At 37.4% G+C, this 16,401-nt stretch overlaps 1 protein-coding gene across 2 annotated transcripts in view; it reads right to left on the bottom strand.

The window, feature by feature from the left end:
• SMARCD2 (SWI/SNF related BAF chromatin remodeling complex subunit D2) overlaps positions 1 to 1,587 on the bottom strand; it is a 61,647-nt gene extending 60,060 nt beyond the window's left edge. The window contains exon 1 of one of the 2 annotated variants that reach the window (XM_026720508.2): positions 1,096 to 1,587. In XM_026720508.2, coding sequence (XP_026576293.1) covers positions 1,096 to 1,278 — 183 coding nt within the window. In that variant the 5' untranslated portion in view covers positions 1,279 to 1,587. The remainder of the gene's footprint in view (positions 1 to 1,095) is intronic. The other variant, XM_087916483.1, reaches the window with a different exon arrangement.
• Between the last annotated feature and the right edge of the window lie 14,814 nt (positions 1,588 to 16,401).

The following is a 16,401-nucleotide window of genomic DNA, read 5'->3' as shown; positions in this document are numbered from 1 at the left end:
GTTTCTTAGGGAATATTGTACTACCTTTAAAAACCAAAAATTTGCTTTCTGATTGCAAAACCTTTCAACTCTCACAGAGCTCCATCACCACAAAATCAATATAAGGTTGCAATCCTACACATACTTATTATGATGGAATAACTTACTCCATTAAACATAGAAGAAATTTCTTCTGAATACCCGTAAACAGTATTACACAAACAGACCTATAATTTGCAGTGCAAACTCCACCTCCTCTTGCCACAACCATAGGCCTAAGACAGTCCAGATGGCACATGCAAGCCAATATTTAACTGTCTCTCAACACCCCATTAGAGCACATCTAATTATTCAGATCTTAAGGCTTCCTCAAAAACATAAGGAAACATTAAATATTTATTTAAATTAGTGGAAATTGCCAATATTTGTCAAGGTAAACTTAAAAATAAATCCATATAAATTATACTAGCCTAACTAAAATGTATTGTTTTAATGTTTTAAAAATTATTTTAATTGCTTTGTCATTTTAGAACTGTAAACCACCCACAGTGATTTAAATGACTATAGAAATGAAATAAATAAAAAAATATTTAATTCCTAATTTATTAGAAATTGAATAATTTTGTAGACTTAGATTTTGACCATCACAAAATTAAGTTGTTTGTCTTTTCCACCCTTCAGCAAGCAACCCAAGGAACTGAAATGCTGCTGTCTCTGGTGTCTCTATTTCTCCCAAAGGAAACACAAATCCTTCATCCCACCCAACATATGCCTCTTATTCTCTCTCGTATGTTCAATTTCTTTAAAGCACTCCCCCCTGAAAAGATGCCCATAATTTTTTTTCCTAATAGATACTGACGCCCCTGCTACAGCTGCTCCTCTCTTCACGTGTCTCCAAACAGTGACAGCCTCCAAAGTGGCTTTACTTAATGTGACGACCTGCACATAACTTGGAGTATAATTACTGTTCCTAGTTCGCGGATGACGGGAATCATAGCTGTATAAATTCAGAGGACGACAGTCGGGGTCGAGAAACCGCATATATCTTAGGCGCCACTGCTTCCTTACTTTTGCTGAACTGACAACACATGCACACGTGCGCGCCTGCCCACTTACTTGGAACTGAGGTCCATGGCCCATGGCCCGATACGAACCAGACCCAGCAGGACTGGGTCCTCGCAAAAGCCCGCTTCCCGGTGCTGGGACAACAGGCGAAGGGACGCCCGCTGCCACCGAGACAGCCGCCGATGGTCCCTCCGGGGGCGGCGGAGTCAGGGGATAGCCGCCGCGTCCGGCCATAAGAGCTGTTGGCTGGAGGCAACGGCTGCAGATACCTCAAGCGCGTCCGAGAGAAGGAAACAGCGCTGGCTGATAGACGGAGCTGGCAGTTCAGTACATGCCACGGACTCCTCCTCTGGGGCCGCCCCCTCTCAACCGCCTGCGCCCAGCCTGGCCCTGCGGCGGGGAAAGCGAGGGAAGGAGGGGGAGGAGGAGACAAACAAGCGCCTCTTGGGGCGGTACGACGAGCCAGCGCCGCCGCTCAGAGGCGCCAAAGAACAGCCTTGGGAACCGACGTGCCATCTGTTCACGGGGTGCAACTGCACGCGCGGTCGCTGCCGCCTCGCCGCGGACCTGGTGCGTGAGCTCCTCGACTGGAGGTTTGCGCTTCAGTGTCCTTCACCTGGGGTCGGGAGGGGAGATTTTTTTTCCCCTTCTTCTTCCCGTGAAATTGGATGAGAATGGTTGGGGGGAAATATGGAATCAATTTTTTTTTTACATAAGGCATCAATACAGGCGGTATTACACTGCCACTGGATGCCAGTTCTTGAGCCAGCAAAGGAATTTGCACTACAAAGAGTTCGTAATTGCGCCTCGGGATTTCAGGTGATGCTTTGAACCGTGGATTTCTCCATATTTCAAATGGCCTAAACTTCAGAAAGATAGGGACACTCCATTCCTGTGACCTGATGTTTTCTTTGCAGGAGAAAAAAGAAGCAGGAGAACTTTTTTTTTTTTGCATCAAGCTGGAGTTCAAGGGGGAGCCATCAATAATGAGATAGCTTCATACTCTGCTAACAGTACTGCTCGAGTAGCAACGCTGATGACAATTGACTGTGACCAGTAACACTTCAAAGTACTCTGCAGGGAGCAGCAAAATTGAGTTGGAGTAGGCAGAATGGTGCCATCTTCTAGAACATAAAATATGGCCATATGATGTGCGTTTTCATCAGAAGCAGCAAAAAAAAAAAAAAAACCACCACCTACATGCATTGGAGACAGAATCATCAACTCAAAGCTGGCGGAGTGTCCCATTGTCAGGCTTAAATTGGCTTCCTCTCTCTCCCTATCTTCATCCTCTTCCAAAAGATTGCTAAATCCAAGTATATTATTATTTTATTAACCTTATATACCTAATTTATTTATTAGACTTGTACGCAACCCATCTCATCCAGAGAGGACTTCCAACAATTTTGTGCATCTCATTACAATCAAAACAAGGAAATTAGAATAAAACCATTTTTTTTGTAATATATAAGAAGCATACGATTTGGACAATTGCTTCAGAAGCCAGTCATCAGACAGTACTCGGACTGATTCCCCTGCAGTGGGTTGAGCTATATCAAAAGTGGGCAGGCTTTTCAACTTTCTGCCTTCTGTCCTATTTCGAGTGTTTTTCTTTATTCATTAAACAGCTTTGCTTTCAGATTAAATATGTGCAATCTTCAGATACATAATAAGAAAAATAGTTTGGATCCAGCATATGTAGATATTAAAAAAAAAACTACAAACTTTTCTGGGCTTGCATGGCTACCTCCTCAATACCTTTTTAACTCAAAAGCAGATTTTCTCTAGTCTGCACAATCTTAGTGCAAGCCCTTAGTGTGACTTCTTTAAGGAATGCTAAGAGGTAGAGCAAACACATGCACACCAGATCTGAAATGCATTTTTCCATCAAAAATTTCTGCAGAGAAATTGTCTCAAAATGGTAGGTAGAATTGGACAATTGAATCTTTGTCACTTTTTAATGTGTAATCCCACATGTTGCACACACATAATGACCAGGGTTCCAAGTGTCTGATTATGTAAATTATTTTGATGTTAGTGACTGCCTCTGTAAATGCCTATGTCTCATTTTGAATACTATATACTCTTGGCTGATGCAAATTGGGGGCGGTCTTACAGTTATCAGTCGTTAAATGCACTAGTGATCTCTATTCCCAGAAGTATCTTTAATAGCTGGTTGATATTTCAACCTTTCAAAGACATTGATAACCTTACTTTAAAAAAAACCCAGTTTTATTCAATTTTTCACATGAATTACAAAACAAAAAAGCTCTTTTCAGCGGACAACATAATTCCGGGTCACCACCTTTACATGCAAATATTAGTTATATAATCATTTTTTTCCATTCAATCTCCTATCATCCAAATTTTACTTAATTCTATTATCATCTTTTCCATTCCAACTTTTACAGAAGAAAAGAACAAACAAATTAATCCTAGTCTCTGATATTAGTTTCAATCTAAACATCCTCTCAATTCATTTCAATTATTTCAAATATATTTCTTAAACATTAATATTTCTTTTAAAAATAAAAATAATAGTATGCATTCACCTAATAAAAATTATCAGTCCCTTCTTCCTCTTAATCTATATTACCCTATTAACTGACTAATTTATAATTACAAATACTTTTATTGTTACCTTTTCCAAAATACTCTTTTCTCATTTAAATCACCTATAATTCCCATATCTTCATACTTATAACCTTTTAATTCTTTAATCTGTCAGATTTGCAGTTTCATTTGATAACCTTACTTTTGTGGTTCATATTAGTTACAATGGTTTCTAGACTGGAATGCATTCTGTGTAGGGATAGCCATTTCGTTTAGAGATAGCCTATTTAGTCCAGATACTGTTGGTGATGCTACATCAGGCAGCCTAGATTACAGCAGACCACCTGAACTTGTATATGTTCTGCCTTTGAGCAATGGTACTACCTCCAAATTAGTTATCAAGCCAGGTTCATGGTTCTGCTTAGGACATTTGTGTATGGGGATGCCCTTGAGTCAGTATTAACTCCTGGCAACTACCTGGATTTCAGAAGTGGTTTGCCATTGCTTCCTCCCTGGAGTTGGGAGTGGGGGGAGAAATAGGGAAAGGGAGAGGGGGTAGAGAGGACTATTGACTTTCCTGGTTTCTAGCCAGCACCTTAACCATTATTCCACTACTCTTAACTATTACACAAAAGTGACTCTCATTTAGGACATATTATCCTAATGGAGCTGGCTAGGTTACTCATGTGACCTAGTCAATCACTTGAGATCATCGGAAGAAGCCTTGTAAGAATAACACAGTACAAATAGAAGAGAATATATGAAGCTCAAGGTTGGATTGCAGAGTCCTTGGTGCCTCCTGAGTTTGTTTGTTTACAGACATTTTATTACCTGACTGGATCACTTCACCAATGCTGATGATAGCACAGTGCCATCTGGTGGTTACTGATACATAAGTCTGCCCTAGAATTTTGCAATTGCTCTCCCCAATTTTTTTTCTTTCAGGTCTTTCAGAATGCTAGGTAAATGGATAATTTATTTTTATTTGTTTTTATTTTTGTTTTCCATCACCTTTTTATTGACTATATTTTTACATTGTTTAACTTACTGATTTTATTATTGCATTGTATATTTTATAAATCAAGATAGGTTGTACAGGAAATGGTGTCACAATGTAAAATGATGAGTCTATTCTTTATTCTCATGAACAACAAATATGTATTATAAAAGAAATTGTACTTAAGTGTTATAATAAAATGACCAAGAATGCAAATCTAATATAAGCAAATATATCAGCCAACTGAAATATCTGTCTGTATAAACAAATGTCTGTCTGGCATTCAGCTTTGTTCGGGTATTTTCCCACGTCATTGTAGTTGTGCTTTTAAAGTTGTAGCAACGTTTCGGCAGAATCCCATCTGCCATCATCAGGCTTCTGGTTGTGTCCGTTTGTGAGTCAGGCCCCCACAGTTGTTTCAGTTTTTTTGAAAGATTTTTCAGTTCAAAAACTGAAACAACTGTGGGGGCCTGACTCACAAACGGACACAACCAGAAGCCTGATGATGGCAGATGGGATTCTGCCGAAACGTTGCTACAACTTTAAAAGCACAACTACAATGACGTGGGAAAATACCCGAACAAAGCTGAATGCCATACATGTAAGTACCCGCGAAAACTTAAGAAAACAAATGTCTGTCTGTATATACAGCAATATATTATAATTAGGAAAAGAATACCATAATGGAATGCTACAATCGAGAAGCTTTCTCTCTTAACATAATGTTCTTAAAACATTTAAAGAAGAGGCATCTTAAACCATTGGTAGACTGATACTAAGTTGCATGGTTTATAACATCACATCATTACGTTTTTATGTATGTCTGCAGTTATTCAGTAACTGGGCTGCACTGTACTTTGGATTCAATTCCCCAAAGATGTGTAGGGTTTATAGGACTAGCAAACTGACACCTCTACATCTACAACGTTTTTTATAGGACTGGCAAGCTGACACCTCTACATCTACAACTTTTTTTTAAAGGGCTCTGACCTTTCCTGATAAATTCAGAAGCAGCTGTATGATCTTGGGGGGAAAGTGGGACTGATTTAGGAATTGCAGGAAAATGTTCCATTTTCACATGCTCTGAAGCAAGCTTGGGGAATCCAAAAGGCCACACAAAAAAGGAAGGCTGTCATACCAAAGGAAACATGAATCATAGTTTAAAAACTATGTTTTGGAAACAATTGCCTTTAAAGGAGAAGATTTGTAGCCCAAGGTTGAAATGAGAGGTCCTTGGTGCTCTCTGGGTTTGGTCGTTTTCTTGTAAACATTTTTTTATTCAAACTAGGTAACATCATCATCATCAGTGCACTGGTAATGTTAGCTACCAGTAGTTGGGTAATGAAACATCTGCAAGAAAACCTGAGAAAGTACCAAGGACCCCCTCATAGTTTTTATATATATTACATAATATAAATAAAACTTGATTTCATTGAGGGCTGCATCAGGGTTGTGTTGGCCCCCGGGGGGGATGGGGTGGGTGTGGCCAGAGTAGGCATGGCCAGCTTGATGTCACTTGTGTCAGGGGCACCTGTGGTGACCCAAGTGCTCTGCCAGTGAAAACAGGCTCCCGAGCTCTGTTTTCAGCCACGACGATCTCCTGCAGCCCTCTGCCAGCAAAAACAGTTCAGGGGGACTATATGCCCTCCCGGGCTCTCTTTTCGCTGGTAGAGGGCTGTAAGAGGCTGTCACGGCCAAGCACAGAGCTTGGGAGGGCCACGCATGGCCCTCTATTCAAAGTTTTGCAGCGTTAATTCAGGGCCAGAAAAATAAACACAGATGGCTGATGCTTCATTTAACATCTTTATAAACATAATGAATAGATTTTACAAACCAGTTGTAGATTTCTCCAACATGGACCTAACTCAAACAGAAACATGTTGCAAGTAACTTCAGTAGCACGAGCAAAACAGAGAACTCAGAAACAGACATCAGTTTCACTTTAGTTCAGCAGGCAAGCATTATACACAGCAGAAGAGAGAAGCAGTTTCATTTTCAATAGACAGACTCAGAGCTCAACACAGTGGCAGAGCTGCTGACTTCTGGTAGCACCCTCCTCGAAGACGGACCGAAGACCACGATAGTCTGTGGCTTCGATCTATGCTGCTTCATTGGAGAGCCCCATCCACCTGTTTTGGGGGCTGGAACCACCTGGTAGGGGTGGCGAAGAAGGGGGAGACCATCAGCTGGGTTGAGGGGAGCATCTCCTCTCTGGTTAGGCATTTTACTCCCCTCCAAAGATGTAAAATGGTCACCCTGAAGAGGAAGAGCTGACCAGGACAAAGGATGTGCAGGAGCAGTGAAGGAGAGGATAATGTGGAGACTGGATCAAAGAATTGCAATAAGTAGACATAAGGTACCCTGGAATTAAGAGATTAAGAATTTTTTAAGAAATAGAGTCAAAGCAGTGACCAGAGAAAGTGAAAACAAAATTGACAGCTGAAAGTGGCTTTGAACCTTGAAAGGAGTTATACTCAAGGAGGAAGTCAGAAAATATTCAATTAAATTGAATAATATATGAATTGGCACCAAATAGGCATAAAAGCTGAACTTCAATGTGCTAAAAAAATTGAAAATTTGGGCTTATTGGACTTTCGAAACCTAAAAACCCTAAATAGAGAAAAGAAAACAGCAAAAAGGGGGTGGAAATTGGACACAATGGAAAGCGCCATCTAATGGTAAAAGGAAAATTCGTGACTCTTTTAAAAAGGGGGAGAGGTCTGGTTCTTGAAAAAGTGAGACCTGTTATAAAACAAAAGGAACTTTGTTACAATAAAATAGAGACAAAAAGAGGCAAAGTGAAAGTAGAAATAAGGAATGTTAAGTTTAAAGAAAACAGAGTGGGAAAAATACTTTGGGACTGTTTGGTAATTACAGTTGAAATTGAATTCATGGACATTGGACTATTTAACAACCTGGATTTTTTTTTAAGGGTCTAATAATAGTAGACTGTTGGAAATAAACATTAAAAATGTTGGTGGAATTAAGTTACTGGACGATTGAGTTGGACCTAACCACTAAAGAAAGGAATAAAGAAGATTTAAAAGAAGTGTACAAAAATGGCAGAACTTTTTTCGGAAATAAAAACAGAACTAAGAAATATAAAGGAAATACTACGGGAAAGAGAAAAAACATGCTACCCTGCCTTGCAATTTATAGAAATGGTGATTTTGGAGAACAAAGAACAACAAGAAGTGGCAGAAGGGCAGAAGTCAGTTACAGAAAATGCCAGCTTTAATCAACAAATGCAACAACAAACATTGAAGTGGAAGGGGGGGAAATGGAAATTATACCCTGGAGGTTTGAGGAGACAATTAAAAAGGGAAAGGTTTGGAAAGCTAAACAAAGAAAAAGGAAACAGAAAAAAAGGAAATTACAGAAGAAAGCATTAAAGAGGGAGGGAGATAAAAGTCAGAGTAAGGAATGGGAAGGAGAAACAAGGGGGGAAAGAGGTAAGAAAAAAACCAGAGAGAAAGGGAATTATGGGAATCGAATAAAAATGAAAAGAAATTGCTTAGTCACAAGACACAAAGATAATGGGTAGCTATGGATTTAAAAAAGGGATTCTGCAAGGTAATGGGTAGTAATATTAATATATTTGAAATATTAAATGATTTAGAAAGTAGCTATACTGATGGTTCTTTTTTTGTACTGTTATTGGATTATTTGCTATTTTAAGTTATACATAGATATAATTGGAATAAAAATGAAAAGGGGGAGATATGAAAGTACTATGAAGATTGTTATAAAAACTAAACTAACATCAGTTTCTATTATATGATATTTGGAAGAATAACTGAATTAGAAGATAATTAAGGTAAATACCATGCAGAATCTTTTTAAAGTATATATAAATCATGTAGTAACTAAGAGATTATTATTATTAATTTAAAGTGATAATTAAAATAATGACTATATCATATTAAATATTACTATGAACAAGGGGAACTAATTGAATGATATATAAAATAAATGGGTTGCACACTCAAATTAGTAATTAAAGGGGGAGGCTTTTGAATTTGTTAATTATTGGAGTTATAATGGAACTTTTTGAATAATGAACCAAGAATATGCAATGAATTTACAAATATGACAGATACAAGTATAAGTACAAGGAATATTGAATTAGAAATAAAAAATCTATATAAAAATTATATTAAAATTGTATTAAAAAGATAAGAGAATAATTGAAGAAAAATAGAAAAAGTTTAAGACATGAATAGAAATATATGGAATAAATGTGAAGAATATTAGAGAAAATTTATAGAATTCATAAATGTAATGATATGATATGAAATGAATATGTAACTTTAAATATTGTATAAAGAATTTGTATTAAGAAGAGAAAATTTGAAGAAAAAATGGAAAAATTAAGATATGAATAGAAAATACATGTAATTTTATGATATGAAACTAAATATGAAAGGCAAAGATGTAACTAAGGTCATGTTTGTATGGAAATGTAAAAATCTGGAACCAAACAGTTCACTAAAAGTGACAATTTATGAAATATAAAAAATAAAAAACTTTGGGGAAAAAAAACATAGCTGCAGATCTAACATAGAGCCATGCCTAGGCTACTTTTAGTTTCTGTTTCCAGCCTAAATTAATTCTAGTTTCAGTTTCCAAAACAGTCCTCATTGGCTGACTTAATTGCTATGCCTATTCATTGGCTGACCTTGTTACCAAGCTCTATTCCAGTTCATGAATATACTTGACACCCTCCCAACCTCCATTTTTGCTGGCAGAAGCACCACAGGCCAGTCCATTCTTTCCAGGGTGGCCCCGGAGGCCAAATCTAAGCATCCCTGATATATAATATCATCATATGTAATATATAATATCCACATATAGTACCAAAATTGAAAGATCTAATTGCATATTTAATATATATTGCTTTGGATATGGAATACATTTGATATCTCCCTAATTATTGTCATGCGAATCTAATAATCTCATACTAGATATTACACTACCATTCTGTATAAGATGATTTCTACATTTTTTCCAGCAATTTTATTGTACTTTAGAGTTTTTTCCCTTCTTTATTAACCTTTTATTATAATTTTCTGAAAGTATTAACATATTAAAATGTACAGATTGAACACTATCAAAAACTATGTCATGAAGGAAACATTCCACCCAATATAGTTTTATTTACAAGTAGTGTTCACTTACAACTTAATTCAGCTTGGAATTACAGTCATAAATTGTTATGGTCCTAAGATACATCGTTTGACTGGAACAAATTTGGATTTTTTGTGATGGTTGTTAATGCAACAGTAATTAAGTGAATACGTTTTATCCAATGGGGTAGGAAGAAAGGTCAAAACCTGCAATCACATGACTGGAATACTGCAAATAGCTGTAAAGCTGAGCAGTTAGCGAGCACCCAAAATTCAGTCATGTGACTGCAGGGGAGTGATGCATCCGTTGCAACTTCCAAATCAGGTTGCTAAATCACATAATGGGTAAATTAGCTTTGAAGGCAAGGGGAGAGACTTGCCATAACTTTGAACCATAGCTAAGCAACCATTTGAAAGTCAAGGATTACCTGTAATACATATGCAGGAGGTATATGCAGAGGGAAATTGGAAAAAATAAAGTACTAATCTCCCAACTTCCCCAAAATACAATCAAACATATCCAGATGCAAATACATAAAGGATAGGCTTTGCATCATGATATCAATCACAACACCCTATTTCGATGTAATCTGATTTTGCTGAAGACATCTATGAAAAGACTCCAGGTTTATCCTTGGTTCTTCTGAAAAAGCTGACTGGCTGGAATATTAGAGAATTGACAGGTTTCTGCCTTCTCTAAACTGTCCTAATTGCAGTTACATTGAGATGCAAAGTGATGAAAATTCAGCTGCCAAAAAAGAATGGCTGTATTTCTACATGCTAATCCATAAACCATGATTAACAAATCCCAGTAACTATGGTCCTCCAACATGCTAAAACATACCAGACTGCAGTAATAGTCATGATTTATGATTTAATACAAGTAAATATGTCCAATCATTTGGCATACCAAAGCAGCTTTTCACAAAGTAAGGATTATAGCTTAAAAACTAATTTCATTGTTCTTGCAAATGTGTGGAAATGCAATTTTCACCTAACACACCTGAAGATTAAGCTTATTCCACTCCATTTGCTTTATTATTATTTATGTATCGCCGTTGGCACAGCTGCGTCACACACAAAAGTTCCAACACTAGCATCTCTGCTAGCTAGCTAAACCAGTTTTCTCCTGCTGATGTATCCAAAACCTCAAATTGCAAAACATCTGTGCTTCTTTGTGATTTAAGGTACTAAAGACACTTGAGACTTGGAGCAGACTGTTTTTGATTTCTGGAAACTTCTTGCTAAGTGCTTTCTAACATTTTTCTTCCCGCTTTCATTGCAGTTGACAGATTGCTTTAATACTTCGATGTCGTTCAATTTGGGAGTACAAGAAGTCCTTGATTTACAACCACAGTTAAGCCCAAAATTTCTGATGCTAAGTGAGACACTTGTTAATTTTGCCCTATTTTACTATCTTCCATGTTAAGCGAATCACTGCAGTTATTAAATTTGTAACATGGTTGTTAAGTGAGCTTGGCTTCCACATTGATTTTGGTTGTCAGAAGGTTTCAAAAGGTGGTCATATGATCCCAGGTGGTCATATGCCCTAATGCTGAGTCAGTTGCCAAGCATCTGAATTCTGACCACATGACCATCGTGCAACTGTCCTACGTGTGAAAAATGATCATGTCATTTTTTTCATTGCTGATGTAACTTTGAACAGTCACTAAATGAATAGTTGTAAGTGAAGGACTACCTGTTGCCACTCAACCAGAAGTAGTGCTTTTTATTTGGCTTCCCAGCAGAAACAAGGACATTGAAGAAAGTATGCAAAGGAGAGTTTGTACCAGCATTAAATCTAGCTTGATGCTCCCTAATTAGCCAGTTGGAGGGAATAATGATTGACTCTGTTGAGTGCCTGCAAGAGTTGTGATATGGAGAATCGTAGACATTTGACATTGGATCTGGTCAGAGGTGGTATTCAGCAGGTTCTGACCAGTTCTGGAGACCCGGTAGTAGAAATTTTTAGTAGTCCGGAGAACCGCAAATACGACCTCTGACTGGAACAGAGCTGGAAAGCAGGTTAGTGGGGTGGGGAGGGAATGGAGATTTTGTGGTAACCCTCCCCTGCCATGCCCACCAAGTAAGTACTCCCAGAGAACCGGTACTAAAAAAATTTGAATCCCACCACTGGGATTGGAGTGGATTGGAGTGTGAAAAAGGTGAAAGTGCAGTTTTGCTTTCAGTATTATTACTCTTCCACTTTACAGAAAAAGTATGTAGCTTTATATAGTAAAGGTAATAGTGTTTGTCCCTCAGTATATCCAATAGGAAAAATTATTTGTAGCTCATGATTGAATGGTAAGTTCGTGATGTTTATTGACTTTGGTTGTTTTATTGCAACTAGGCAACAACATCAATGCACTTGGAACTACTTGGAAAACTCCCACCAACATTGATAGGGAAAACTACTTTTACATAAATAGAGAGCAAACTCACTCCCTTGTACTATTAATGATGTTGGTTGTTTTCTTGCAGACATTTCATTACCAAATAGGTACAAATTCAGTAATGAAAGATCTGCAAGAAAATAATCAAACTCTGAGAGTACCAAAGACCCCATAGTCCCAATAGATTAGCCAATAGGTGGCAATAGTGATGCTGTTAAAATAGATTATTTGTACGTATGCATACATTCTTATTCCAAACATAGATGTCTAGAATAAAACACAATGATGTTATAAATCAATGATGTTGCAATGCACATGTAGTCACTCACTCTCCAGGTGCCAATATGACAGGTAAAAGAATTTCAGAGTTTTTGTATACTATGGAATTACAATCCATATGCATTATCTTCCTAACCTATATTTTTTCACAAATTCTCTTATAATAAGGGAGGATTGTTGTATAAAGTGTTGTCTATTTGTTCAACGCTCAGCTTAAAATTGATTTAATCAGATGGTTTTATTGAACCACAATTAAGGAAATATAAGGAAAGATAATTAGATGTAACATCGCTATAGTAAATAGTATATATGATTGCTAATTATTCAGTATTTTCATTTGTTGTTCCTAATATTCTTGGCACTGAGCCAAGGAAGATTCCATGAAATTCTACAGCCATTGAAACTAAATAATTTAGTGAATTTGAGGCAAAGGGAGTATTTCCACGTATAATTATTCAATGGTGCTAGAAACAATAATTTCATACTGTTTCTACTAAATTGAAGTTATTTGTTGGGCTCATGGCCAACAATGATGCTTAATTACATCATCACACAAAAAAATACATGTCCTATGGTTTCTGATGCTGCAAGTACAATCATTGGTGTGATGATGCACATGTCATCCTCCCACTTCATACATTTTGTTAATCTGAAATGTTATTTTTAAATTTTTCTTAGTACAGGTAGTTCTCAATTTACAACAGTTCATTTAGTGGGCATTCAAAGTTACAATAGTACTGAAAAAAATGATTTATGACCATTTTTCATAAAACTGTTGCAGCATCCTCATGGTCATGTGAACAAAATTCAGATATATGGCAACTGGCTCATATTTATGATGGTTGCAGTGTCCTGGGTCCTCTACTTGTTGCAGAATACCTTATGCCACCAGACTTGAAATTCTAAACTTAGAAAACCTAGAATTATGCCGCCTTCGGTCTGATCTAAGTATAGTACATAAAATTATATATTGCAATGTCCTACCTGTCAATGAATACTTCAGCTTCAACCATAACAATACAAGAGCACACAATAGATACAAACTCAAGGTAAACCGCACCAAACTTGATTGCAGGAAATACAACTTCAGCAACAGAATGGTCAATGTCTGGAATACTCTACCTGACTCTGTGGTTTCTTCCCCAAACCCCAAAAACTTTAACCTGTCTACTATTGACCTCACCCCTTTCCTAAGAGGTCTGTAGGGGCTGTGCATAAGTGCACCAACATGCCTACTATCCCTGTCCTATTGTTTCTTTTTATTTTTTCATATATGTATCCATTTCATGTATTCATAACTATGTTTATACTTATACCTGTTATCTTATGATCGCTTGACAAATAAAATAAATAAATAAATAAATTTGTAACCTTCTGATTAGCCAAGTCAATGGGGAAGCCACATTCACTTAATAACCATTTTACTAACTTAATGACTGCAGTGATTCACTTAAAAATTGTAACAAGAAATATCATAAAATGAGGCAAAATTCACTTAAAAACCGTCTCACTGATCAACAGAAATTTTGAGCTCCATTGTGGTAGTAAGTTGAGGACTATGTGTAATATTGAATAGATTTAATTATTATGATATAGAAACCAGGAAGCGGTAGATTTTCTGGGCCAAGGGCTGCATACACACAATATTGCAATAGTCACATTCCAGAATATATTGCATGAGGGTGGAAAAACAGTGTATCAAATATAATTTTATTTACAACTAATACATTATTAAATACAGGTATAATTACTTCAATTCCTTTGCGGTCATCTCTTAATAATTTGCCTTGAGTCTTAGTTCTATTCCCAGTTCAGTTTTGCCAGTATCAAATTTATCCTGAGAAGCAACCTACAAGGCATACTTCAAAAATATTGCAGGTTTAATTCCAGACCACCCTGATGAAGCTTATACAGGTACTGTACTTCTACTAATGACCACAATTTATGTTAAGTGAGACAGCTGTTTTGTAAATTTTGCCACAATTTATGTCCTTTCTTGTCAGAATTGTTTCATGAATCATTGCAGCGGTTAAGTTAGTGACATGGTTTTTAAGTAAACCTGGCTTCCCTATTGACTTTGCTTGTCAGAAGATTGCAAAAGTAGATCACGTGGCGCACTGAACTGTCATAAATATGAGTCAGTTGCCAAGCATCTGAATGTTGATCATGCGACCATGGGGATGCTGCAGTGGTCATGAGCATGAAAATTGTGCCGCTCTAACTTTGAACAGTCACTAAATGAATACTGTAAGTTAAGTGAGACATACAAATCATTGGTTTTCTCAGTGCATATAAAAGATATGTTTACACTCTACTGTACTCTATTAAGTTTACAATGGCTTTATGTTTAAAAAATGTAGACCCCTCAATTGAAAGCATTTTATTGCTAAAAAAAGGTAATCGTCATCTTCAGAGAATAGAATTATTGCTACTTTTTTTGTTGATGAAGGGTCTTGTAATGCAATATTATATCTTCAAAGTGCAATAAAGAAAAGTTCAAAAAACAAGGTATCCCTGTATAAGTTGTATACATGTTAGATTTCTAAAATTCACTTTACAAATATACACAGATAAGAGATTTCTACATTGTTTCTAATCTCATTAGCCTTTTTTCCCCCCATTACACTACCTGGAAAAAAGCGAGGTAGCATAAATACTCCAGAAGGGGGAAAAAAATCTATGCCTCTGCACAGATTGTAAAACTACCGCTCCCAGCATTCCTTACCGGTTGGCTGCGAGTTTTGGTATTTGTAGTCTATAACATCAGGGATATCGTAAGTTCTCTTTAGCCTTTTTAGTTTTCAGAAGCACAGAAAAGGGAGCGAGGCTTAGAGAAGAAAGAGATCTATCAACCACAAGAGGGCCCTGCTTTGAGGTCGACCGCGGGAAGCGAAGGACTTCTCTCTCTCTTTTTTCCCCTGTCCTTCTTTTCTCCAGCCAGGATGTGGAATTGAGCTTCCTGGATCTTGCAGCTGGCTTGCCTAAGCCCCCTCTCTTTTATCCTAGCTCCCTGCAAGGGAGAGAGGGGGGCTTTCTAATCGTTCATCACCATTCCCGTGCAGGCGCCAGGCGCCGTAGTCTGTGCCTAACTGCAGGTAAACAGTGTAAGAGGTGAGAGAGAAACAATGTAAGGGTGAGAGAGAAGCGTACACGAATCCGGGCTCTTCAGCCCCTACCCGGACTGCCTCCCCTTCCCAGCGTAAGGTCCGATGCACGTGGAGGAAACAATGGAGGCTGTGCGGGATATAGATGGACTTCGGTCTGGGATTGATAACCCGTTTTCTTGCCTGGACTTTCAGACCTGCATGCAAATCTTGGGCTGAGGAGTGGGATGCCCAGAGGAAAGGACAATAGTACTGTTAGTACCACGTGAGGATGGGTTACTTTGATGGAGGAAGGGGATAAGGAGGAGGGCCCAGCGTCAATTGCCTTTTGTAATCTTTTCTGCCCCTTGAACCCACCTTCACAGTTTTTGTACCCACTCCCACTTCCACATAATTTAGATCTTGTGCCAAAACATTGTGATCCACCCAGGATTATCTTAAGTAAAGATCTTTTAAATATATAACTTCAGATCTTTTAAATATATAACTTCAGAGTTCTTGGTGCCACCTGTGATATGCCTATTCATGAGCATACATGTATTATCCCAAATTTATGCTAGATAATTGCCTTGACTACAACAGACTAATTCTGTTGTTCCACTGGAATTTGCACAGCATGCAATCTATTTTTCATAAATGCCTATAGCATTGTATTTCTCTGACAGAAAATTAAAATGTAGCCATTTTATGTAATAAATGATACAAAAATCATGAAACATAACATATTTTAGTACAGAGGATTTAACGACTGTTTTGTATTAAAGAAAGAAACCCAAATTTACCATTCTATATACTTTACTTCTAAAGAGAAGCTGCATTCAGTCCCAACTTTGGGATGGCCATGCCTATGTGATATCATAATTTGTAAATATGTCTGTATTAATACAATTTGCATTAAATGTATT

The sequence above is a fragment of the Pseudonaja textilis genome, chromosome Z, assembly GCF_049901715.1.
Source record: "Pseudonaja textilis isolate UNSWEBS1 chromosome Z, rPseTex1.2, whole genome shotgun sequence".
NCBI lineage: Eukaryota > Metazoa > Chordata > Lepidosauria > Squamata > Elapidae > Pseudonaja > Pseudonaja textilis.
The sequence above is the reverse complement of the archived record's forward strand: the minus strand, read 5'-3'. Positions and strand labels throughout refer to the sequence as shown.